Raw genomic sequence first — 26,091 nt, 5'->3', positions numbered from 1 at the left:
CAGACTGCAGACAGGGCCACTGGAGAGGTCCCCACCATTGTGGGCCCATGAGCTTGTCAACTCTCTCTCACTGCCCAGCAAGTAGGCTAGGAACAGAGACATTAGCCAGCAAGTAGGCTGACCAATGACAGAATCCTTCACCAATGCCACACCAAAATCTGATAAGCTGCAACTAGTAACTTTGTGGTCATGTTTAACTCACTACTGGTCTCAGGGTGTTTGTTGTCCCCCTGGACCACTCGTTCCTCTGCGCATGGAGCACAAATAAACATTTTAAGCTGTGAACTGTGTTGCAGCATTCAGAAAAAGATGAAATCCAATGGATAGTTTCAATCTACATGTTAGTCTGAAAAGTGCACATCAGGTTAGTTCATGTCGGAATTCACAAACACTGGATTTCTCAAGCATACAGTTGTACAGTCTCACACACACTGAGCTGCATAATAAGGACCTGTGGGAAAATGTTTTGTGTGTCATTTTCTGTGAAGGGATCCTATAAAATCATACACACCAGCAGGCTAATCCTCTACAACATTGCTGTCTGCTGGAAGGCAGAAGTCCACTGTAGCTTAAAGGATCCTTAGGTTGGGATGGGGTAGGGGGTGTGAAAGGTAAAAGTAGGAGCACAGTTGTTTAAATTTGGGCTTATTGTACTTTTATGTTTGCAGACTGTCAAGAGAGCTATGCTGTATGAGCAGCACATAAAAAAGTCTTGCTATTGAATTGTGGTCCAGAACCTTAGGCCCTGTTCAGGGCGCTGACCCTGCTCCAGCACAAGGCTGGCTTCAGCGGCCCAGGGCCTGGTTCCATCATCTCATTTGGGCTGTTGTCCCTCAGATATAGCTTTGCATCAGGACATTGATGGATTTTACCTAGAGCATCCACAAAGCTAGTGGGCAAGAAGAGTTTGGTATAGAACCACTGGCTGTTTGATAAATCTGTGAAGCCAGTGGGAAAGTCAACACAATTTCTGCCCCACCTTCTACCCCCCCCTTTAAATGATGTGATGGCAGTCTTTCCCACAGCTTAAAGGATCCTGAGTAAGGTGGATTTTCTTCAAAGTATGTGCACCTAATGAAGCATTCCACCTCATCATTTTTCCTTCTATCAATGCACCTAATTTCTCCCCATCAGATGCCTAGCCTCTGAGACTCCCCACAGTCAAAGCTCTAGTTTGTTTTCCTTCAGCCTTCCTGGCAGGCTGTGGACTTGCATTGGTTGGCTTCTCTCTGTTGCTAACATTTGTTGGCAGCCTGGTCTCCATGTGTTTGGAGACTTTTTAAAAATCATTATTTCTTTTAACATACCTAAGAGTTCCCTCCGGTGGTGGTGGGGAGAAACCAACCTCTTGTCCTCTCCAAAGACTCATCTTTGCATCCAGTGCATCTTCACACCCATTTTACTAATAAGAGTAATAATTATCAGTTTCTAACATTGTGTTTCTTTGTCACATTTGTTTTGGTTTTACTTTTCCTTCATATTTCTGTGTACAATTAGATTGGAAGTAGCCTCAGGTTTGTCTCTTCTTCCTCAGACTTTCCTCCACTTTCTCTTATGACATCCAGTAATATTTAAATATATATATATGTATTAATACAAAACCTGGCAACCAATTTCAAGGGAAGAGGTAAATATTTTTTTCCTCTCTCTCTCTCTCCCATTGAAAGAAACAGAACTAAAAGTCATAAACTTTTAACTCAATTTTGCTTCTTCTCTAACATAATCCCATGCCCTCTTGCCCACAGGAATATTTCCCCCCTCATCTCAAAAGCCAATTCATTATACAACACAAGCTACAAAAATGTAACTAGTATAATCCAGCAATATTAAAAACTGGTTACTCACTGAAAGCTTAATTGATTTTTAAAGCTTAATTGGCAAGTAAGGATGACGCCAAGTAGAAATCTACATAATTAAATCAATAAATAATGAACTCATTTCCTATTTGAAAGGAGATAAACAAGATATACTGAAAACAGACAGAGAAGATATAAATAAAACCACAAAATGAAACAAAAAAACCCCCTCAATCCTAAAACATTTACTAGAATAAAATCTCACTGATTTAAGCAAAGGTGCCAAGAATCTGTGTTTAGGATTGCAGCTTAAAGCTGATTATGACAATACCATTTTATCCTACAAATTCATATTACCTACTGAAACTCAAGCAGGGGTTTTCATAGCATTGTATAAGATCTGTTCTGATACCAGTGATGGGACTGGAGTCCTTCAACTGATAATATAGTACCATAACTTGTAGGATCAGACTCTTCTGTTCTCAAAGGTAAGTACTATACCCCATATATCTTTGATCCCAGTTGATATGTCTATTGGGTTTGCATTGATTTTATATATGTATTGTTTAAATTGTTTTATATATGCAATTGTTTTATCTATTTTTATAGATGTAGTTGTTCTTTGCCTGGTTTCATTGTATTGTAAATTGCTTTGGGATGCCTCATGGGAAGCGATTCATAAATGAAATAAATAAATAGCTTGAACAATGTTACTAGGAATTAAGAAGTCAACAGTTTGCCCCTTTCTGAAACCAGCTTCAAGTCAGTGTTACTGAGCTATTTTACCAGGTAAAATACTTTGAGAGGGATTTGTGCCAGGGAAGGGAAGAGTTGCCAACAGAAAATAGTAAAACTGCTGTTTTGTTAATACTAGCTTCCTGCTAACTATGGCTATGTAAGCACTAAGAAAACATATTCATATTCATTGTGGGTACTCTATAGATGTGTTCTAATGAATGTATGTAGGTCTGGTGTGGCATCTGCTACCACAGTGCCATTTCCTTGGCATACATTTATTTTTACCCAGCATGAAAATATGAAGTGGGCAGATGTGTGAGATACTGAGGTGTAAGCAACCTGCAGCTCTAAGCAAAGAGACTTGACATTTTCAGGGTTCATTACCAAAAATTAAGAGAACTTAACCTGCTGCATGAAAAATAGGGATTTTCTTTTCATTACATTGGTTAGATGAAGAACACCAAAGAGAGCATTTCAGGCCAGAAGAATGATTTCTTTATCCTTGAGTGACAATGCTTGTAATCTGTGAATCACCCACATAGTTCATTGATCTGTGCTTTATCCAGTACAAAGTGCTATATATTCAGTACAGAAGGAGATTGCTTGTAAAAATGTTGAAAACCCACAAGTCACAGCAATGTTATTTCATTGGACTGATTCTAAAGAATGAAGAAAAGAAGGTTCTTCATAGATGTTAGGGGGATTTCTAGCTTGATTTTTTTGAGGTGGCGAGAGGATCGTGAATAATGTGTTGTATTAACCTTTATAAACCTGAAAGGCTCTAAAATAATGACAGCAACAAGCTGTTGGTGTTTTTTTTTTTTTTAAGGATTAGGACTTTATGATGCTTTAAAAATTAATCTGCATGTTAAGTAAGCTAGTTCGGACAAATGTTATAGATATGTGCAAAAAAGGGAATAGGATTATACTCTACTGTCTTGCCCTTGGGAGGCATCCCTGTCTATGGGCCACACATGGCATAATATTTGCATGCAGCCTATGCACCAAGGCCAGAATCATGGCCAATTCCCCAAATGTATATGGGATGTTAATTACATTTGGGACTACATTTGTTGGGTTTTTCATATTAGCCTCTATGAAAACATGGATAATCACAAGTATATGTCTGGTGGGCCATGAAGTAGGACTGCAAGACTGGTGGGCAGGATCCCACTTCTCCCCTATGTATAGGTGGTAAATACATCCACATTAACCCAAAGAACAGTTCTTGACTTGAGGTCTTGAAATTCCTATTAAAAAGACATGCCAGGAATTAAGAGGTCAGGGATTGATTAAGTTTGCAACGTAGGAAGGTCAGGAGGAGTTTGCACTATGAGGAGCTCAGGTTCTCTTGCATTTTACATAAAAAGGCTGCAGTCCTAACCCCACTTACCTGGAAGTAAGCCCCTATGAAATCAGTGGGACTTACTTATGAACAGGCATGGTTAGAACTGCTGCTATAGTATTTTTCAAATTCAGAATTCAGTATACCTAGAACTGCTTCATTATGGGGATTTTCTCCAAAATATTTATGTTGGCTGTCAACATGGCACCTGCAGGCACACATGCATATGCAGAGGCCTTCCCTTGTACCCACAGGGTCTCCTTCCCCCCTGAAATTAGGCTTGAAAGAAGCCTTTAACTGATGTACAGCTTGTCCTCTCAAGTCTAATTGTGGTATGGTGGTGATTTGTGGGATTACAGCTGGGGAGGGGAGAGTTGTGGTGTGCATGTGGTGCCCACAATACTTGCTCCAGCTTGCAAATGTTCCCAAAGGTCCAAAAAGGTTGGAAACCACCAATCTATCTGAGATGGCAGTTGCAGAATTCCAACATGGAAGACTTATCTACAATCTATCATGGCTCTTTGTGGACAAACAAAGCTCTTAGAGGATGATAACCAGCCCAAAGCAGCTATCATATTGATTGACCAACCAGGTAAACAGCAGTTAGCAAAGTCTTGGCTTGTGTTCTGTTTTTATTGCCTAATCATCACATAGCATTCTTTAATGGCTGCTGATAGATTCTTTTTCACCATGCTTCACTATAGCTCATCACTTTTTTCTTCTTTGGATCCCCCATCAGCTTTGACTCCTATCTGATTTTTTACTTGGACTAAGATTTGTCACTAGCTTACTGCTCTGTGTTCTGCAGTCCTATGCCTAGTTCCTTGGGAGTAAGTCCCATTAAAAATGCAGAGGATCAGAGTGCAAATATTTTTTTCTCTTCCCCATATATACCTCAACCTTAAATATTTGCTATGGCCATGTTCAGCAAGATACCTCTGTTGTTTGATTATTTTTTATGTTTAATCTATTTTAGAAGCAAGGAGAGAGCCAAATTGTCTTCCTGCCAGTGGCGTCACTAGGGTTGGTGTCACCCGGTGCGGCCTGCAGCGCCTTCTCCCTGAGACTGTGAGTGATCGCACCCGCATGGCCAAACGACAGAGCCCGGGAGCGCGCCGCCGCTTCCACCTTCTAACAGCCGAGGAAGGCAGCTGGTGCGGCACGCGAAGGCTCTCGGTGCCTAGGCAGTGCCTGGGTGGTGGTGGCTCTGGGTGTCATCCCTGTCTGGTGGTGTCACCCGGTGCGGCCCGCACCTGCCGCACCGCCGTAGTGACGCCTCTGCTTCCTGCTTCTTCTATACAAACAACAGCACAAATAATTTAAATTTTCAGATTCGTAGCAATAAATAAGGAAGCAAAGACTATTTATATCTTCCCATTCCCTTTAAAAAACCTGTAAATTTAAATGTGTTTAAAACAATTTGCTATATTTACTAAGTATACTGAAACACTGTTTTTACTTCAAATCCAAAAAGAAAACTGATACATCTTTAAATTTCTCCCCACTCCCAGGTTGGTTGGTTGGTTTTATACCATACATGGCAAATACAGTGTCAAGGATACAAGGTGAATAGTACTTACTCCTGTTATGTAGCGAGGTCTATACTGGATGGTTCCAAATAAGCCAAGTATGACTATAATAATGTGTACAAAATTTGCCAGGATTGGTGCCCACTGATAACCAAGGAAATCAAATATTTGTCTCTCCAGCACACATACCTAGGATTAAACAGCAACAATGATTTGATTAGAATAGCTCAAGGAAAAAAAAATAGAGACTTAGGAGAACATTGCCCTCCTCTTCAGTACCACTATTAGAAACTTTGCCTCACTAGATACATAATTCAGGCAGCAGGAATAAAAACGGGATGACTTTGCAACTCGTTTTGTTTTATTAAAAACAGCATTTCCATGACAGTCCATTGACTTAAATTCAGCTAGCTGAAATATACAGATGGGCAATTCTGCCAAAACACAAATCCCCATTCAAGGAGATGCTGCTGAAGCAGGAACAGCACTACTATGTTTGTTGCTTATTGCTAATAGATTTGTTATCAGCAACTGTTTTGGAAATCCAAGGCAGGTTAAAGTCACAGCTACCCCTGTCTTTCCCATTCAAACATGTATCATTTGTGCTGCCTCTTCCCATCTCTTATCCTTTAGTCCCGATGCATTACTACAAAATTTCTAAGAGCCAATTTATATTTAGGAATTGTTTAACAGGGCTGCCGGCATAATACAATGTAACAGCTAACAGAGGAAGGAAATGGTTTTATAATTCTTACTTGTGTGCAAATCAACTCTTTCGGAGACACTTTCCATCCTATGTTTTCTTACCCATGCTTGAAAAAACTAGGGATGGTAATTCAATACTGGTCCTACTCAGAGTAGACCCACTGAAATTAATAGACATGACTAAGTTAGAGTCATTAATTTCAAGGGTGAGTACGACTTAGCTGACTATAACCCTAGAGATGGGACCAAGGATTAAATCTATGCCAGGCTGGTTCATGACAGGAACGAACTAAAATCTGTTCCATCCCATTTCCATGTGGGTTTTTAAGGATAAGTATTTCAAGTATACACACTTTAAAATCCACACAGTTTTATCGTAAAAATTAAGGGGGAAAAACAGTTATAAGGTGGTCCGAGATATTGTTGTTTACAAGGTGATCTGAGGGCTCTTGTATGTCTTATTATGTTGTTTTTTTAAAAGTAATTTCATCTGCCTAAAAGTGGTTAGCCTAAGAGTGGTTCCTGCTGCCATGCACATTGAAATCAACATAGTAAGTCCTGCTGGGAGCAATAGGATCTGATTATATACCATCCCTCTCAAAGGGAATTTTCCATATTTTACATATATTTTAGGAGTTTTACATACATTTTACTTATTTTATATTCAATTATCCCTTTGAGTCTTGGGGGGAATTGAATGTAAAGTAGGTAAAATGTATATAATATACATCCATTTACATCACTGAGACAAAAATAAATTCTTTTTTAGAGATGTTGTCTTTCCATAAGCACTTTTCTTATGGAGATCAGATGATTGCCAAGATAATTGCTGCATGATAGAACTAAGGATGAGGGGGAAATTCCATTCAGTTTGCATTTAAAAGCAAACCTACTTAATTCACACTTTCAATAAAATAAAATAAAATACACAAACTGAAAGAAAGCCATTCTTGAGCATTTGCACTTTGATGCAGTTTGCAATGTGGTTCTCCATCCAAGTAATGTGTACAAAAATACATATACAAGGACAAAGTTTATATATTAGTGAAAATAACATACAAAAATTATATTAGGGGAAATTGCTTTGCAAAAATGTGTACATTAGGGTAAATTTGGACTAAAATGCTGATCAGCATTTCATGAGGACTTTTTTTAAAAAACAATTCAAACTGATGTGGAAATATTGCAGTGAAGACTGACAAAATACAAAACTGAGATAAAGCAAAACTGACAGATTGCCCATCCCTAGGTAGAAATGTTTCATTGAGACATATGCCCTTGAAACGGTATCAAACTCTGGAAGAAGCCAGAAACGGTTTTTCTAAATCAAACACTGTTTAACATATATCAGGATAGAACAATCAAGCCCCACCTCCATAATGGACATCATCACCAGTGGGAGCTATAGGTCAACTATGAAGAGACATCATAATGGGCTAAATTACCTATAACTTTAATTGCTTCGCCAGGTAATGATCCTGTTCCTAGGAAACTATATAATGACTGCATCAGTACTATCACTAGAGGTTCACAAACCAAGAACACTTACTGATGCGCAGTGGGCTGGTACAGAGGGAACTCAGCACTCTGTCCCTTCTTTGCCAGACTATTGCATTTCGATGCTTCACAGAAGCAGAGCGTGCTCCATTTGTTTTCTGCTGCTTTGCATGGAAGGGGACCTCAAGCATGAGCAGAAAAGGAGAAATAATAGGCTTCTACCTAGGAAAGGACCATGTCAATAACATCCCTTCTTGTGTTGAACTGCTCTGCATGGGAAGAGCTGCTTGTCCATGGTGAATAACAGAAAACAATGTATGTGTGTAGAAAAAATGGGGTTGAAGGTCTACTCAAGGAAAGCCATGTTTCCCGTCCCAATTTTGTTCATAAAATCAAGGAGGTCTGTTCACTTATTTGAGCAGCCCAACTCCATTGCTTACGACACCCCAGCCTTTCAGGTAAGGTTGAACTGAGAAAGAACTCATCCAGTTTCCTATATGACCTATATGGGTATTATACTTCCCATGTTCATCAACATGGTAGCAAGATGTGAGGCCACACTGTGTACCCTGACCCCAGCACTGCATGCATCCCTAGAGATGTTCATATGAGCACAGATATGGGAAAGGTGAAGGAAGCACATGACATCAGGACCTACTTACTGTGATCCCACTCTGTGCTCTCTCTTGATAAACATGGGAGCTATCTTGTGGCAGGATTTGGACAGAGGCCTCTCCAATTGCAACATTCTATCAGCTATAGTTCAACTTATTTCAAGTGGATTTTTAGTGAATGATCAAGGGGTTTTTGACAAGGGGTTTTTCAAAGGTTCTTAAGAAAAGTAGTATGGGGAAAATCATTTCAGAGATAGTCACTTGAACATTATGGGGACAGGTAACGTGAGGATAAATCTAACTGACTGCCATGTTTGCGCATTACTTTTTAATGGTAAAGGGTTAAGTAGGGTTACCACTGGGCTAGTAGTGTAGATAAACCTGAACATCACCTAGAGAATTTGAGTATATAATTTTTATACTCAGCATATGGGGATTCATTTACAAGGGATATAAATTCATTTATGATGGATTTATATTTCAGTTTTGAACAGGACATGCCACACTACCATTAACAGTAAGCTCTTCAAAGTACCTCTGCAAGAATGGGCAGGAGTGGGGTGGGGAGAAACACTACTTGGTCCATTTATTTATAATTTTATTAGTAAGATTTATATCTGTTCCAATATCACAAGTGATCTCAGGGTAGGTTACAAAAGTGTATAATACACACAAAGCAAAATATACTGTTATGTTCATTCATTTGTCCCATCTCTAATCCCTATGGTTATGAGTCTAAAATCTCTGAAAGGCTTTGAGGAAAAGTTCAACTGACATCTAAAAACCATCATAGTAGGTGCCTGCTAGTCTACCACATGTTCAGGGAAGAGTGTTCTAAACCAGGGAGCCATTGCCTAGAAGGCTCTCTGGGGAGCAGTAGATCCTCTGACCTCACTTAATGATGATGTTACAATTAAGGGGACCTCCCCAATTAATCACAAAGCCTTTGCTGGAGAGTATGGGAAGAGGTGCTCCTTCCTGGTTATTATACATAACATATACTAGCACAGATATTTTAGGAGACTGCACTACATGAGGTGGCACTGCTAATTATATGGAAAGCACAAAACTGGGAAAGCAGTGATGGCAGGCAAGAACAAAAACAAAACACCTCCAGGTGCTTGAAATGAAATTTATTCCAGGCCCAACACATATAGGAACAAATCTTTCCTTGTGGGCCCATTTTAGCAGCAATTCTGTGACTCCTGTGGATTCCATGAGTTGAGCTGAGAGAGAGGTGCTCTTGATGATGATGATTTTCTAATAATCTTGAGGAAACACAGAGATGGGGTACACACACCCCTGCCCTTCCCAAAGGGTGCTCTTGCTTCAGACTAAATAAAAACAGTTTCATGTGATACTTCTGGACTCTATTCCAGAGCGCAGAATGTGGGCAAGATAGATTCAGCAGGATCCTGATAAGGATCAGTCCCCTCAAGAAGTATTTATTGGTTATGTCCTTGCATGTCTTTCTAAATTAAAATAAAATCAGTAAACAAAATTAATTATTTTGATGATACTTAATCTCAGGCCCCAAAATTAACTTTTAAATTACCTAAGGTGCATGCATGACATAAACATCGAATTCAGTTGATCCATTCTCTCTGATGAGGATAATAGACACATTCACAGCATATTTCTGGCCAAACTTTTGTATTTAAGAAGTAACAGCTTTCCCTCTCTCCCCTTCTTTCTTTGAACTTTGTTTCTGCTCTGAATTTAGAGCCAAACTACATGATCAGCAATATACTTGATGTTTGTTGCTTCACTATGACTACAATCATATGCATTAGGGTTGCCAGGTTTCCGGATTTCACCCAGAGACTCTGGTTTTTGGGGCTCCTCTCTGGGTTTTGGGGGGAGTCATCCCAATCCCCGGACTTTTAGCTTTCATTTTTTTTAAAAAAAATAGTTTTTAGGTAGCCTGGTTTAAGAAATATACACCAAAATGTCAGCCGTACCCCCTCTGCAACATCTGCTAGTACTTGCTGCTCTAATCTCGACCCTTTCAGGTTTTTAGCCAGTAAGTGAAGTCAGGGTTGTGAATGACAAGGGATCTGTTGACTTCCAGGCAATACCAAAAGCCCACTGCAAATTCTGACAACAGTTTTGTTTTCCTGCTTGTCTGCACATCAGGAAGTCAGTAAGTTTATAGTTTTCAGCAACATCAAGAGCACTTTGTCTGTGCAGAAGATCTGAATACATTGGGACTTGCTTCTGAGTAAACATGCATAGGATTGCACTAGAATAGACTATCACAGGATCTTGGTAGGCATGCGCTCACTTTTCTGGGAGTAAACCTGTAATGCTAGTCCCACTCCCACATAGCTGGGAGTAAACCCCACTGAATTCAATAGGGCTTATTTTTGAGTAGACATGGCTAGGATTGTGCTGTAAATCAGTGGGACTTTTGAGTGAACATAGCAAAGGATTGTGTTGTAAATCTTTCTCTCCCCCTCCAATCATTTTAAAGCAATTAGGCAGAGCTTACTTAGGTGCTACTGCTGTTATTTGGTGGGAAACTAATCCTGATTTCCCCCCCCCCCAAAAAAATATGTTTTGCAATGACCAACTGTTTTTGACAAAAAACTATTACATGCGGTGTATATATTTTTACATCTCCAGTGTGTGTGTGTATGGAACCTTTCCAACAACCCTGTGAGGTTCAGTTGGAACCCAAGGCAGCTCACAACAACAAATAAATCCATTTAAAGTCCAATAAATATAAAAGTATAAAAGCAGTTGCAGAACAGCTTGAAGTGGCATGATTCTGAATCTTGGGTTGGGGGTGTGAAGTTCCTTTTCACTTGAAGTTGTAGTCCTGTGCATTCATCCCTGTTTGAACAATACATTGAATACATTGACACTTGCTTCTGAGTAAACAAGCATAGGATTGCACTTGAATAGCTTTACAGGTTGTGTAAATAATAGACATCTTTGACAGTCATGCTTACCTAAATATTCATACTATGTCGCCATATGTATCTGATTTCACACTATGGTTGTACATTATTATCATATAGCCATGACAGTGGATGCATACTATAGCCAGTGTGGATTTTTCACATTCCGCAATGTTAAATTGAAAATACCCCATGTCATTCCGATCCTTCCCATAAGCTCATTTCAAAACAAAACCTTGCAAAACTTATGGTCCTGAACCCAGAAATGCTTGTTTAACAACACTCTTTTCACAATTTTCATGGCGATACACAAAACAGTCAGAGATAATTGAGAGTTCAAAGTCTAAAAAGAGGAGAAAAAACCCAGACTCCTTTTGGACTTTTTTCTGTCAGAGTTCTCATAATCTGTTGAAATTCATTAAAAATCAGCCATGTTCACAGAGTACCTGAAATCCTGTTAATGACCTTGCCCCATACTCTGACCTTCATCTTCCGCAGTTTAAAAGTTTAAAAAATGCCTGGCTGATTTTTAATTAATTTAAGAAATTTTGGCTTGAACCCAATTATAACATCAGGCATGCTCAGTAAGAACCAGCTGTCAGTAATGCCAGACTCACAGCTGCTGGGCTTTCCTACTCAGGGGGCCACACCCACACCAGACTGATTTCAGTGAGACAGTCATGGCTTCCCTCAAAGAATCCTGAGAAGTGTAGTTTGTGAAGGGTGCTGAGAGGAGACTCCTATTCCCCTGACAGAGCTCCAGTGGCCAGACTGATTTAGCAGTCAGCCACTCTGATTGAAGGTCTGTGAGGGGAACAGCGAGTCTCCTAGCAACTATCAGCACCCTTCACTAACCACACTCCCCAGGATTCTTTGAGAGAAGCCATGACTGTCCAAAGTGAAACAAAGGCCTGGTGTGGATATCACCAGGGACAGCTTTGGTTTAAATTTGTGTGGGAGGCTACATGTGCCTGCTGTAGAATAAAAAGGTGGGGGAAACGCTGAAAAGCAATGATACTGTTCAAAATGTTTTCCTTTTGGAAAGGAAAGGGGCTTCCCTTCTGCCCAGTGCCCACCCACCCAATCTCCTCCCCTCCCCCTCCCCTCCCCCAGGTCATTGTTGGACTATGACCTGGGAGATCAGAGTTTGAATCCCCACACAGCCATGAAGCTCACTGGGTGGCCTTGGGCCAGTCACTGTCTCTCAGCCTCAGAGGAAGGCAATGGTAAAACCACGTCTGAATAAAATTTACCATTAAAACCCTATTCAAAAGGTTGCCATAAGTCCAGTCGACTTGAAGGCACTCCATTTCCATTTTCAAACATGATTGCACAGAAATAAATCCCATTGATCTAAAAACGTATACAAATGATCAAACCCTCCCTCCCTTCTCCTTCCTCCTATCCCCTGCCTCTTGCCCCTTCCCTCCCCCTTCCTTTGCCCCTCTTTCCCCATCCCTATCTCCTTCCAATCCCCTCCTTCCCCTCCCTTTCCTCCTCCCCATGGTCAGTTTTACCTATCTTAAGCATGATTGCACAGAAGTAAATGCCATTGAACTCTATAAGCATGCAAATGATCAAACCTGCCCTCCCCTCCCCCTTCCTTTGCCTCCCTCCAATATGCTCCTTCCCTTTCCCCCTCCCCCTCCCTCTCCCCCATGGTCAGTTTTTCCTAGACTAACCATGATTGCATAGGTGTAAATCCCATTGAACTCAATAACCATGCAAATGATCAGACCTGCTTTTCCCCTCCTTCCCCTCTCCTCTCCCTTCCTCCTCCCCTGCCCACTCTAGCTCTGCCTTCCTCCACCTCCTGGTCAGTTTCACCTATCTTAAGCATGATTGCAAGGGAGTAAATCCCACTGAACTCAAGCATGCAAATGATCAATCCATTCTCAGCAAACTTGCACAGGATCCCATTGCTTACCTCCTGGATTAAAAAGCAGGGAAGTTCACTAATAGGCAACAAACCTTGCGGTTTAAGAATGTACCTATAGCCAACAGATATTTCTATCAAACTTTAAAAAGCATGGAAATTGGGCAGCTATAGTGAATACAACAGAGGAGCAAGGGACCTGGCCTCTCTGAGATATTGTACTGCCCTACAAATTTGTAAAAATGCAAACACAATTTGGGTTGGTCTTTCACAGTCCAATCCATTTGCTGTGTAGTTTGGAAAAATTTGGTAACATGTGCCTCTGAGCATATGGGGAGTGGTGGCTACACCTGCAATCAGCCCAAATAATAGAAACATGTGCTGTGCTGATCTTGTTTTAGTAGGGAGGAAGCCACATTATTAAGACAGTTGATATAGTTCAGATGGTCACTTTGAATATGTCTGATTTACTTTGCAATTTTAGTGAAGTTTCCTATAGTAAATCATTTTCTTTTGTTTCTATTTCTGTGAATATGTGAAGTACAGCAACGCTTTGCAAAATTTACACTAAAAAAACCTCGAAACATAGTTGTGGAATAATGGCACTGACTTCTGCAGAATAGTCTCCAGTGGACCTCAGGAGTGTCTCAATTTGCACAAGATAAAACGGTGGGAGGTGAAATATATTCTAGCAAAATTCTAGATGTGCTCTCTGTTTTTAATTGATTGTGCCCACCTTGCCTTGTTTTCACTCTGAGGGGCAGATTAGGCAGAGATATTATGAGTAGCCCATGGCCTCCAAGTAAAGTTTGTAGCTGATTTCCCTTTTAAAAAATTAATTAAAATGATTTGTATGCAGGCAAATTGTATGAAGTAATGCAGATCAATCCACATTTAAAGCACATGCAAGTCGCATGTAAAGTGTATGACTTCCCCCAAAGAATCCTGCGAAGTATAGTTTCCCCCTCACAGTTATAGTTCCTACCACCCTTAACAAACTACAGTTCCCATGATTTTGTGGTGGAATTCATGTGCTTCAAATGTATGTTGAATGTGCTTTAAATGCATGGTGTGGATCTGCCCTAGGTATGATGTGCATTCATTAGTGAACTGAAAAGAATAATTTTTAAATATACATTTCTAAACAGGGGAAGGGCTGTAGCTCAGTGGTAGGATACATGCTTTACATGCAAAGGTCCAAAATTCAATATCTGTAAAAGACTATTGCATGGAGTCCTGGAGAGCCAATGCTAGTTCATGTCCTCAGTACTGAGCTATGCGGTACCAAATGGCCTGAGTCTATATAAGGCAGATTCCTCTATTCCTAAAAGGGGAAAGGGACCCAAGGGCCACAGTGACTCTGAAAATTATTTATGTATTATACTTACAACTTTTATATACTGCTTTATTGTAAAAAACCTCAAAGGGGCTTGCAGAAGGAATTAAAACAATAACATTAATGGCAAAAACAGTGAAAGACAGCTATTTAAAAACATTCAAAAAATAAACCAACAATGTTAAAAACAGATAAAAGTATAATAGCTTCTACATGCCTGGGTAGGGTTGACTAGACAATAAATGTTTTTAGCAGGTGCTGAAAATAGTACAATGAAGGTGCCTGGCTAATGTCAGTAGACAGGGAGTTCCAAAATATAGATGCTGCCACGTTAAAGGATCAATTTTTTACAAGAGCAGAACAAGTACTATGTGGCACTCATAACAGGGAATGCGCACCTTGAAGTTGGCCTGGTAGCAAAGTGACAATCAATGCAGATTTCGGAGCAGTGGTGTTATGTGCTGACAGGGTCTCGCTCATGTCAGCAATCATGCCACAGTATTCTGCACTAACTGCAGCCGCTGGATCAGGTTGTGCTGCATGAGGATTTCTGTGATCTTGGCTGATTGGCCGCCAGGTTTTTTTAGTTTTGGTTCTGGTTAGGAACCCTGACTGGTTGTGGGATGCTGAGTTTTCTGCCTTATCATAGGAATCTTGTTGTGGTTGGTGTGGTATTGTATTTAGGAAATCATTACTGTCTTTTGCTTTTCTTTTTCTATTTGCATCTCATTGTTGTAAACCGCCCAGAGAGCTTCGGCTATGGGGCGGTATACAAACGCAATAAATAAATAAATAAATAAATTCTGACCTCACTCCCTTACATTCATAGAAGCTATAATAGTGGTTCCATGTGCTCAGTTCAACCTCCTTAAACCCACTGATAATATATCTTGTTGTGTGTATGACAGTTTGTTTCTTGCCCGGTAGTGGTAAAAGAGAATTCACAGGCTGGGAAGTGCGGTTTCAACTGCTGTTGTTCCCAAGCTACTGTCTGTGAAAGTAGACCAAACCATGTTTTCTCTCTGTCAATTATTACTCGCTGGAATTGGGTTGGCAGTCAAAGTGAGTTTATAGCAGCCCACAGGGTAGGCAGGAAAGGACAGAGAATCTTCTTAACTCTTACTCATTTCTCAAACCTCTCTCTGCAGTGAAGGGTCAAGCCTGTAAAGAAGTTTGGAGCAATCATGTTAAAAGGCAGGGGCAGGGCATTCCAGGCAGGGGGCTGTTAACCCTTCTTAAATATGGATTTTTTGCAGCGGATCCCTAGTCAAGCCTTACCAAAGCACAGTCCAAACCATATCTACTCAGAAGTAAGTCCTGCTGAGGTCTATGGGGCTTAGTCCCTTAGTAAATGTGCTTAGAATTTCAGCCTTCAGGGGCATCTGTCTTTACTCCTGAGTGCTCCCATATAACATCTCCACAACACTAGGCTCCCTTCTTCCTACAATGGCCTTCTGGTGACTGGCTGGCCTGAGGGCACTTAAAGAAAGAAGCAAGTAGGCTAGATTAAATGTTTCCTACCCAGGCTCCCTAAGCAGGTGAGAAGGAATGATCTTGTCACTTCAGCTGGACCTGGGAACACATTCATTTAGCTAAGATTTCTATCTTAATTTCCAATCAGATAAATGTTTTTGTTTGAGTGGTATCTTCCAAACAACTGCGGTTGATGCTTAATGCATTTATTTATTTATTACATTTATACCCCGTCTTTCTTTTCATCATAGAAACCCAAGGTGGTCTACATATGTTTCCCAGGTGGTCTCCCATCCAGGCACTGACCAGACCTAACCCTGCTTAGCTTCAGCATGTGCCTTGAGACCATAGCCTGGGACATAAGCATGTATCATGCTTAATTATACCACTAGGGCCCACCCGCATAACATCACTAGGGCCTGCCCCTGAAATCTCAGGGTTTCGGATGCTTCTGACTTGGTAACCTTAGTATGCATGCTTATCTGGCAGCATATGATATTGAACTCAGTGGGGTCTACATTTGAGTAGATGTGGATGATTTGCACTGTGGATGATTTGCACTGCAGGTACAGAATCAAATGTCTGAAGGCTGTCCATATAGAATGAGCATTTACAGACTAACACGGCATTGAGAAGAGTTTCAGCTGAGCCTTCTCCCTAACACAGTAGTTACGCATGTAAGAAGAGGTTTATTATTGTAGTTTGGTATCAGGGAGCAATAAAACCTTCAGTCCTACACTGACAGTCTGATGGGGTGTATTGTTACAACTGATCATCATGTGAGCTTGCTGATGGTTTATTTCAGCTCTTACACATATTTTTAAATTGTTTTAAATTGTTTTTATATTGTTTTAAATTTTAAAACTGTGTTTTAAGTTGTTTTTAAAATATGTCTTTTAAATTGTATATTTGTTTTAATGTTTTTGATTGCTGTAAACTGCCCAGACAGCTTCGGCTATGGGGCTCACTGTGATGTGTGAACCAGACTTAAGTTTGATTCTCCACCATGTGAGTTTATCACAGGATTTAATGAAAACTAAGTAGAGATTTTCCATTTCTAGATTCATGTGCAGACTGTTTCAGAGCAATATCTCTGCTGCTGCCGTAATTGGGGTAAAGGTGGGTATACTATCAAACAGAGGGGGGGTAGAGAGAACAAGAATTATACATCCGCTATACCCAGCGTAGATTTTTTGCATTCCGCAATGTTAAATTGAAAATACCCCCATGCCATTCTGATGCTTCCCATAAGCTCAATTCAAAACAAACCCTTGCAATACTTAATAGTCCTGAACTCAGAAACTCTTGCTTAACAAATCTTTAAATTTTCATGGCAATACACAAAACAGTAAGAGAGAATAGAGAGTTCAAAGTGTAAAATGAGAGAAAAAACCAGACCCCTTTTGGACTTTTCTGTGGCAGAGTTCTCTTAATCTGTTGAAATTAATTAAAAATCAGCCATTTTCAGAGTACCTGTAACCCTATTACTGATCTTGCCCCATACTCTGACCTTCATCTTCTGCATTTTAAAAGTTTTAAAAATGCCTGGCTGATTTTTAATTAAGTTAGGAAATTTAGCACTTAACTGAATGATAGTGTCGGGCATGCTCAGTAAGAGCCAACTGTCAGTGTTCTAAAAGAGAGACTCACAGCTGCTTGGATTGCGTAATCAGGGGGCCACAACCGCACCAGACCTTTATTTCACATTAGACAGCCATGGCTTCCCCCAAGGAATCCTGGGAAGTGTAGTTTGTGAAGGGTGCTGAGAGGAGACTCCCATTCCCCTGACAGAGCTCCAGTGGCCAGAGGGGCTTAAAAGTCAGCTAACTGAAGCTCTGTGAGGGGGACAGGGCCTCTCCTAGCAACTCTCAGCACCCTTCACTAACTACACCTCCCAGGATTCTTTGAGAGAAGCCATGACTGTCCAAAGTGAAATAAAGGTCTGGTGTGGATGTGGTCAGGGACAGCTTCGGCTTAAATTTGTGTGGGAGGCTACATGTGCCTGCTGTCGAATAAAAAGGTGGAGGAAACCCTGAAAAAGAATGATACTATTCACAATGTTTTCCTTCCCCTCTGCCCAGTACCCACCCATCTAATCTCCTCTCCTCCCCCACCCTTCCCCTCCCCTTCCTGCCCTCCTCCTCCCTTCCTGCCCCTCCCCCAGGTCTGTTTCACCTATCCTAAGCATGATTGCACAGGAGTAAATCCCACTGAACTCAATAAACATGCAAATGATCAAACCTGCCCTTTTCTCCTCCCTCTTGCCCCTCCCCTCCCCTCCCTTCCCCCATCCCCTTCCAATTCCCTCCTTCTCCTCCCCCTCCCATCCCCCCATGGTCAGTTTTACCTATCCTTGGACTACAACCTGGGAGACCAGGGTTCGAATCCCCACATAGCCATGAAGCTCACTGGGTGACCTTGGGCCATTCAATGCCTCTCAGCCTCAGAGGAAGGCAATGGTAAACCGCCTCTGAATACCACTTACCATGAAAACCCTATTCATAGGGTCACCATAAGTTGGAATCAACTTGAAGGCAGTCCATTTCATTTTCAAGCATGATTGCATGGAAGTAATCCCACTGAACTCAATAAGCATGCAAATGATCAGACCTGCCTTTCCCCTCCTTCCCCTCTCCTCTCCCTTCCTCCTCTCCTCCCCTCTTTCTTCTTCCTCCCCCCCTGCCCACTCCGTCCCCATGGTCAGTTTTCCCTATTTTAAGCATGATTGCAAGGGAGTAAATCCCACTGAACTCAATAAGCGTGCAAATAATCAATCCATTCTCAGCAAACTTGCACAGGATCCCATTTCTTACCTCCCGGATTAAAAAGCAGAGAAATTCACTAATAGGCAAAAAACCTTGTGGTTTAAGAACATTTCTATAGCCCACAGATATTTCTATCAAACTTTAAAAAGCAGGGAAATTGGGCAGCTATAGTGAATGCAGCAGGGGAGCCTTACAAAGAATTTGGTAACCTGTGTCTCTGAGCATATGGTGAGTGGTGGCAACACCTGCAATCAGCCCAAATAACAGAAACAAGACATGTGCTGTGCTGATCTTGTTTTAGCAGGGAGGAAGCAACAATATTAAGGTACAGTTGATAATAGTTCAGATTTAAATATGTTTGATTTAGTTCACTTTAAATATGTTTGATTTAGTTTGCAATTTTAATGAAGTTTCCTATAGGAAATCATTTTCTTTTGCTTCTGTTTCTGTGAATATATGAAGTACAGCCACACTTTGCAACACTAAAAAATGCTCCAAAAACAATTGTGGAATAATGGCATTGACTGTTCTGCAGAATAGTTTCCAATGGACATGAGGAGTGTCTCAGGTTGCACAAGATAAAACTGTGGGAGGTGAAATATATATTCTAGCAAAATTCAGGGTGTGGTCTATGTTTTTAATTGACCATGTCCACCTTTCCTTAAGTGGAATAGTTTAAGCATAGCAGGCTGAAAACATGCATTTTGGGCCACCCAAGATTGTTTTTTCCTTAAGTAGCAACATATTGTAATCACTCTGATTTTACATCAAACTGCAGTTTCAGATTCATCTGTTAATGCACCCAAAATAGAAATAGAGCATAACCTCCAGTTTGAAACACAAAAGGCTGCCTTTACCATCATATGATATTGATCAATAAAATGTCTTTGAAATTAATAAAAATAAAATTATCACAGATTTCTAGGATGAATAATGAGGGAAATATGATTTTCTAGGTTAGATTCTCTGTAGAAACAATAGTAAGACAGAAAAGAAGCAAAGTAAGAAGAACACCAACAAACATACAAAAATGTAATTCTCCTTCTTTGGAGATGGCAGGTGTTGCTACCACTCACTATATGCTCAGAGGGACAGGTTACCAAATTCTTCCAAGCTACACAGCAAGTGGATTGGACTGTGAAAGAGTAACCCAAATTGTGTTTGCATTTTGACAAATTTGTAGAGCAGTACAATATCTCAGAGAGGAGGCCAGGTCTCCTGCTCCCCTGGTGCATTCATTATAGCTACCCAATTCCCTGCTTTTTAAAGTTTGATAGAAATAGCTGTTGGCTATAGGTACGTCCTTAAACTGCAAGGTTTTTTTGCCTATTAGTGAATATATATTTGTAAATTATAATTAATCTAATATTTGATTAGAAAATGAATAAATACCTGGATTATTTATTTGTACAGGAGAGCAGAACAGTAACTTTACCATTAGCATGTCATGTGCTCCTGTGATATGAATTATACATACCTAACAATAATGAAAAATATACAAAGTCGTTGCCAGAAACTGGGGATATTTCCTGCTTTTTATTCACTTGGCATCACATCTGAACATCCAAACTGGTATTTGTCTCTACAAAAATAATCTGCTTTATATATGTCTATAACAACATTAATTACAGTCATATAGTCATCTCAACAAGATGAAGATCTATGGGTTGGTGGTTCTTGGGTCTAGGAATTGGGGAAATGGTCTATTCTAGCTGGTGTTGCACTCCCCTTGAAGGAACAGGTATGTAGCTTGGGGTACTTCTTGATCCAATATTGTTAGTGGAGATCCAAGTGGTATCAGTGGCATGGTTTGCCTATTTCCAGCCCTGGGTGGTTCATCGGCTATGGCTGTTCTTGGGCCTTGACAGCCTTGAAACAGTAATCCATGCCTCTGGTAACCTTCTAATTGTGTTACTGTAATGTACTCTATTTGGGCTACCCATTAAGATGGTTCAGAAACTCGCACTAGGCTGTCAGAATACTGAACAGTTCAGTGAATCAGAATTGTGTAGGATCAATTCTGAAGAACCTGCAATAGTTGTCTACATGCTACTGGGCCCAATTCAAGATGCTAATGTTAACCTATAAAACCGTAAATGAATTGGAGCTCAAATACTTGGAGTACTGATATCTGCAGGGAAAGCTCTTCTCACCCCACTGTAGGGGATGCTCTTTATGCAGTGACATGAGAGAGGGCCTTTGCTGTGGTGGTACCCTCTTTGTGGAATTCACTTCTCTCTGATATATGACTGACATTGTCATTTTTCATCTTTCAACACTGGTTAGTCACACTTGTTCGCTGAGGCTTTTGGAAAGGGCTGACCTGAGATGGTTGGCTTAAAATGGGTTATTTGTCTGTTTGCTGTAGCAGAGGTTTCTAAACTCTGCCTCCCCCCATGGAACACTCTGAGTCTTCGTGGATCACTTAATGATTTTTCTGCCTGTTGTAGCAATTGTAAGTTCATAGAATTCAGATTGTAATACCATCAAATACAATATAAGAAATAAAATGATGCAATAACAAATACAAATAAAATCAATGTGAATATTCAGTATGATGGATGTGCCATCTCCCACCTTCATCCACAAATTCATAGACGTGCTGTGGACCACCTGAATGAAGCCTGTGGACCTCTGGTGGTCCATGGACCACAGTTTGGGAACCCCTGTGCTATAGTGCTGTGTTCTGCTATTGTAGATTTTAAATGAACATGTTAATTATTTTTATGTGAATTTTTATTGTTGTAACCTGTCCTGAAGTCATGAACTGATAAAGGCAATAAATAAATAAATAAATAATAGCTGTTTCAACTTCAATGATCCCTTTGCTAGTTCAGAAAAATATTTGTGATGCTAGAGATTTGAGAGTTTAGGCTCCTTTACCTTTTGTTGAGCTTTCTGTGTACTTACACAGTGCTATAATACAAAAATAAATTTAATTAGTAATGCCCTATAGCATATCAACATGTAAAACAGAAATACTACATGATATGTTTCTATGTTGTTGTAATATATTTTAAAGGCTGTTTTATTAGACTGTTTTAGAGTGTTTTCAGTGCTTTTGTTTGCTACCCTGAGCTACTACTGGGAGGAAGGGCAGGATATAAATTAAATAAATAAATAGATGTTATATTGCTGAGTAGTAGTAGTGTTGCTGTAATAAGAAAAATCGAGAGTTAGTTGCTGTGTTGATAATCTGTGATACTCTCTTGTGAAAAAAAGTTGTAATTCTAAATTATTTGCTGTGGTCAAGGCAAATTCTGACGTGTGTTGATGATGTTAGGTGAGTACAATCCAGTTTACTCAGTTTACTTCTGAGTAAACATACATAGGTTTGCACTATAGGGGTGAGAGCAAGCAAAAGATGCATTCCTCAATAGCCATTTTCTTCAGAACGGACATAATCCGTGCACTAAGGTATCCAGGAAAATCCAGATGATGTCACCAACAGGCGATTGGAAGTATTTTAATCTACACTGGCTACTTCTATTCTCATCATGTTCTGCAAAGTAGTGTTTCTCTCCTTACTGCCAACACTGTTTTTCTTTTTAAAAAATCAAATGATTTCTTGCATTAAAACCAAAGTGCACATTTAAAATAACAAGGAAGTCTTCACACTTTTGTTTTGCTTGGAATGGTTATGGTTGATGCAGTAATATGCAGCCCACTTTTGTGTTTACCACAGATGTGCACACTTTGAGATGGTAATTGGAAATACAGTGTTACAAGGAACAACAGTGAGACCCAATCTCAGGTGACTGCAGAAGAGCAATATTGCAGCAGCGCTGAAGAGCTACAGTGTGGTAGAAGCATATCTTCTAAGTCTGGTGAAAGTGATTTCAAGCATAACTTTCTGTCCTGGCCCCAAAATATTTCACATTTACCAAATGTGTGTCAAACCAACCCCCCCAGCTACACTACATTTTAAAATGTAGATCCCTCTTCACTCTAAAGTGGAATTGGAATCCTGGATTATAGTAACTGCAAAAGGTCTCTGGTTTAGCATGACAAAAGGGTTTCTGAAGTCCAGTTGATGTCGACTATATAATTAAGCACGGGCAAGTGCAGCACAGCACATACATTGATGGAAGCTTAAGGTGTTTTACTTCTATTGCATTTAAGGGAACATTGAGTTTTTGAAAGCTGACAGCTCTTGTGAAATTCCCTGAAATTTTTATTCTGCATTACTTGCCCTCATTCAAATACCTGCCCCCTTATGTTCTGTGCTTCCAAAGTTAGATTTGCTACTAAAGAGACACAACTAGCCGAATAGGCACAACAGCACTGTATAACATCCCCTACCCCAAATATCATGAACTTTAGCCCACTATAAATCCATGATCTTTTGAATATCCATATACCATGCTTGAGCTAGGATAGAGACACTAGGATGGCAACACACTTATTAGGACCATAAATGTCAGATTTTATGAGCTGTTTTTTCAGTGTAACATCTCTTTGTTCAAAAAGGGCAATATATGAGCATACGACAGCCTCCCTGCATGTATCTCTTTGCTGGATTTTGCCATGCATTTGCAAAAGAATGGTACTTGCAAGAGGGAAAACCACTCCACATCCTGCACACAGGGCTGCACATGCAGTGGTCTGTGCTGGATTGGTTCTGTGCAGGCATCTCCTAAACAATGGTCTGAATAGCCAACTCTGACAGTGATGGTCACGTCTTTGTGTGTGCGTACATTCCCATAAGTCATCTGCAATGTCTAGCCAGACTCTGTGCAATCATCTGTTCAGCTGATATTATATATCTTGCCTGCTGCTAGACATGATGGGTTTTTTTATCAGTGTCCGTAGGATAAGACTAGAAGAACAGCTTAAATGTATACACTGTCAATCATTTTCAACCACATCCTGCTAAGATATAAGAAAAAACAGAGGAGACTATAATATATCTGTTTAGCTTGTATCATAACTTTGTCCCTTGGCAGAAAATCCAAGCAAGTCCAGTGAAACAAGAGCTTATAATGCTGTCACAAATCACAGTTTTCCATACTACATTTGCCTTCTAATCCTCACTCTCTCCGCCCTCCGATTTGGTTTCTTTGCTTCAGTGCACACAGCAATTCCCCTTGGAAGCAGCAAATGCTGTAATGTAGTGCTGCTGCAAGCTATTATCCAGAAGAATCCTGCCCCTGCCAAACAACTGCCATAATTCAAGTGGCACTTGCCAGGGTACTAACACAGAGACGTTCCCATTTCCCCACTCACTCCTTTTATCTCATATCCTATCTGTTCCAATAGGGTTATCACCTTGCTGGGTTGATGAGGTCCAAAAAACTCAACAGTAATTATTAAGCTGGCAGAATGGGATGCAGCCAACAATCCAGTGGCAGGAATTTAAATGCCGCCTGTCCAAAATAGCAGAATCTGCTAATTTGTTATGCTGAATATTTTGTTGTATGTAATAATCATGAGCCTTGTCACAGGCTATGAAAGGCAAATTAAATTGCCTGAATCTGACTCGTCCACAGTGCTTATCAGAAAAAAAGTGAGCTGAAAATTTCGGGTTAGTTGCTTAAATGTGTCCATTTTGAGTACTCTGGCTTGTTAGCTAATGACCCTCTTTCAGTGGTAAGAAGCAATTATCTATGCAATCATGACCTGCAAAAAGCTAGGTGTTTACAATTGTTTTTGACCCATTTAGCATGGATTAATCTAGGAGAAGAAAGCTATGAGGGAAATCTAATGCTTCATTTAAGTTCATAAGCAACAGAAATGCTCAGCAGTTGGTAGCAATATAAAAATACCCTGAATGTTGTTGGGATTTTTTGCTGACATGACTGTATCAATGAGAATGCTACATTATGCATGCTAGCTAATTTGAACACATTTCTAACATACATTCTTCATGACAAGATTAAAACAAAACCTATCAGTTTTTTAAAAAAACTTCAGCCTTTAATGATCTAAATGAGGAAACCTACAATTCAGTGTTCTGTCCCAGATTTCAGATGTTTCATTGAGAAGGAGGACAGGTTCCATATAGCCCTGGACAAATAATGGCTATCTTGAAGGATGCAGAGCTGAAAGGTCCAAGCATCATGAGTTAGGAGCCACCAGGACTAGAAGGCGGAAGCTTCAAAGTTTGGCAACACTAACAGCTGCAGAAAAAAGGCTGGATTAATTGTATTATCTCCTGTAGCTTCCTATCTTCATCCTCCTAGGCCTTCCCTGGTTCCCCTTGGCCTTGCCATAAATGTTTCCAGGCCACTCTGGCTCTTTGCACAGGGAACATCCTCATCTGAATGGTTCTCTAGGTGCTTTCCAAGTACCTATTTTTCACGGTTTTCCTGCCTAGTGTTCCATTCTCCCTCTGCCTGCTGCCTGCTGTCAGTTCTGTCATTGCACTTGTCTCTGATGAGCTCCAGTCTCATTCCACTGATACTTCTTCCTCCAGTCTCCTGCATTCCTAGTTGCCCATGTCCCAACACTGACAAAATGCTGGAGGCTATAATTACGATAGACAGATTTTAAATTGCATATGTGGAACACATCAGTGATATTCTTAGATTTGCCCATCTTAGGTTTGCCCTCTAATACTCAGAGGTTTACTGTTTGTCCAGCCCTTAACTTCTGTGGAACACAGACTCATGCCTGGATTGAGAGTGTTCCGCTTCCTAGCAGGTCTAGTTATCCCTATTGATTTTTAATAGGTTTTAGGCACTGAAGCACTGTGTGTTTGCCATTGACAATCTATTCAAGAATCAATTAAGTTAATTGAGTCAGGTCACAAAACTAACTCAATGGTAGAGCCTGGAGGAAAACCTATTTCTGAGACTAAGCTGCAGAAAAGCTGCAATGGTGTGACTTTCTACGAAATAAAACCCAGTTTATTCACTCTATTTCCTACACATGAAAGTGCTGGATTATTAGTCATGTTCTGAGTCAAGTCAAGTTTTATTCAGCTTACTCTAGGACACAGCTTTCCTAGTGTATTAATTATAAATCTGTGCAGGTTATACATCAACACAAAGTCTAAGAGATCATGCTATCACAAACTACTGCCATGTAAGCAGCATAGAGATAAAACCACACATAGAGCCAGTGTAGACATATTGAGTGGTCTATCTGGAGAAAAAGAAACTATGACCCTGGGTTTGAATGTCATCCTAAACCAAACCACGACTTAGCTCATGGCAATGCAGCAGCAGCAGGATTGGAGCAAAGTGGCAACAATTTCTTCTCCGGGACACAAACATTTGTGCTAAGCCATAGTTTAGCTTAGCGTTATGTGCAAAACAGCTCAATCTCTGCCTCTTCACTATGATTATACTGGGAACCAGCCATGAGGACTAAAGTTACCAGGTCTCCGTTTTTTGGCCGGAGTCTCTGGTTTTTGGGGGCCCCCTCCAGCTCTCCGGCTAGCACCCCTTAATCTCCAGACTCTCAGCTTCAATTAAAAAAAAAATTAAGTTTCTAGGTGGTCTGGTTCCCAAGATATACACCAAAACGTCAGCTGCCCCCCCACAACTGTTTAATCTATTTAACTGATACGA

The 26,091-nt window shown here is 40.4% G+C and overlaps 1 protein-coding gene across 1 annotated transcript in view; it reads right to left on the bottom strand.

Annotated features, from left to right (window-relative positions):
• NKAIN2 (sodium/potassium transporting ATPase interacting 2) overlaps positions 1-26,091 on the bottom strand; it is an 848,791-nt gene that overhangs the window by 436,546 nt on the left and 386,154 nt on the right. The window contains exon 2 of the mRNA XM_061623744.1: positions 5,460-5,597. Coding sequence (XP_061479728.1) covers positions 5,460-5,597 — 138 coding nt within the window. The remainder of the gene's footprint in view (positions 1-5,459; positions 5,598-26,091) is intronic.

The sequence above is a fragment of the Rhineura floridana genome, chromosome 4 (assembly GCF_030035675.1).
Source record: "Rhineura floridana isolate rRhiFlo1 chromosome 4, rRhiFlo1.hap2, whole genome shotgun sequence".
In the NCBI taxonomy this organism is placed as follows: domain Eukaryota; kingdom Metazoa; phylum Chordata; class Lepidosauria; order Squamata; family Rhineuridae; genus Rhineura; species Rhineura floridana.
This window is presented reverse-complemented; position numbering and strand designations above follow the sequence as displayed.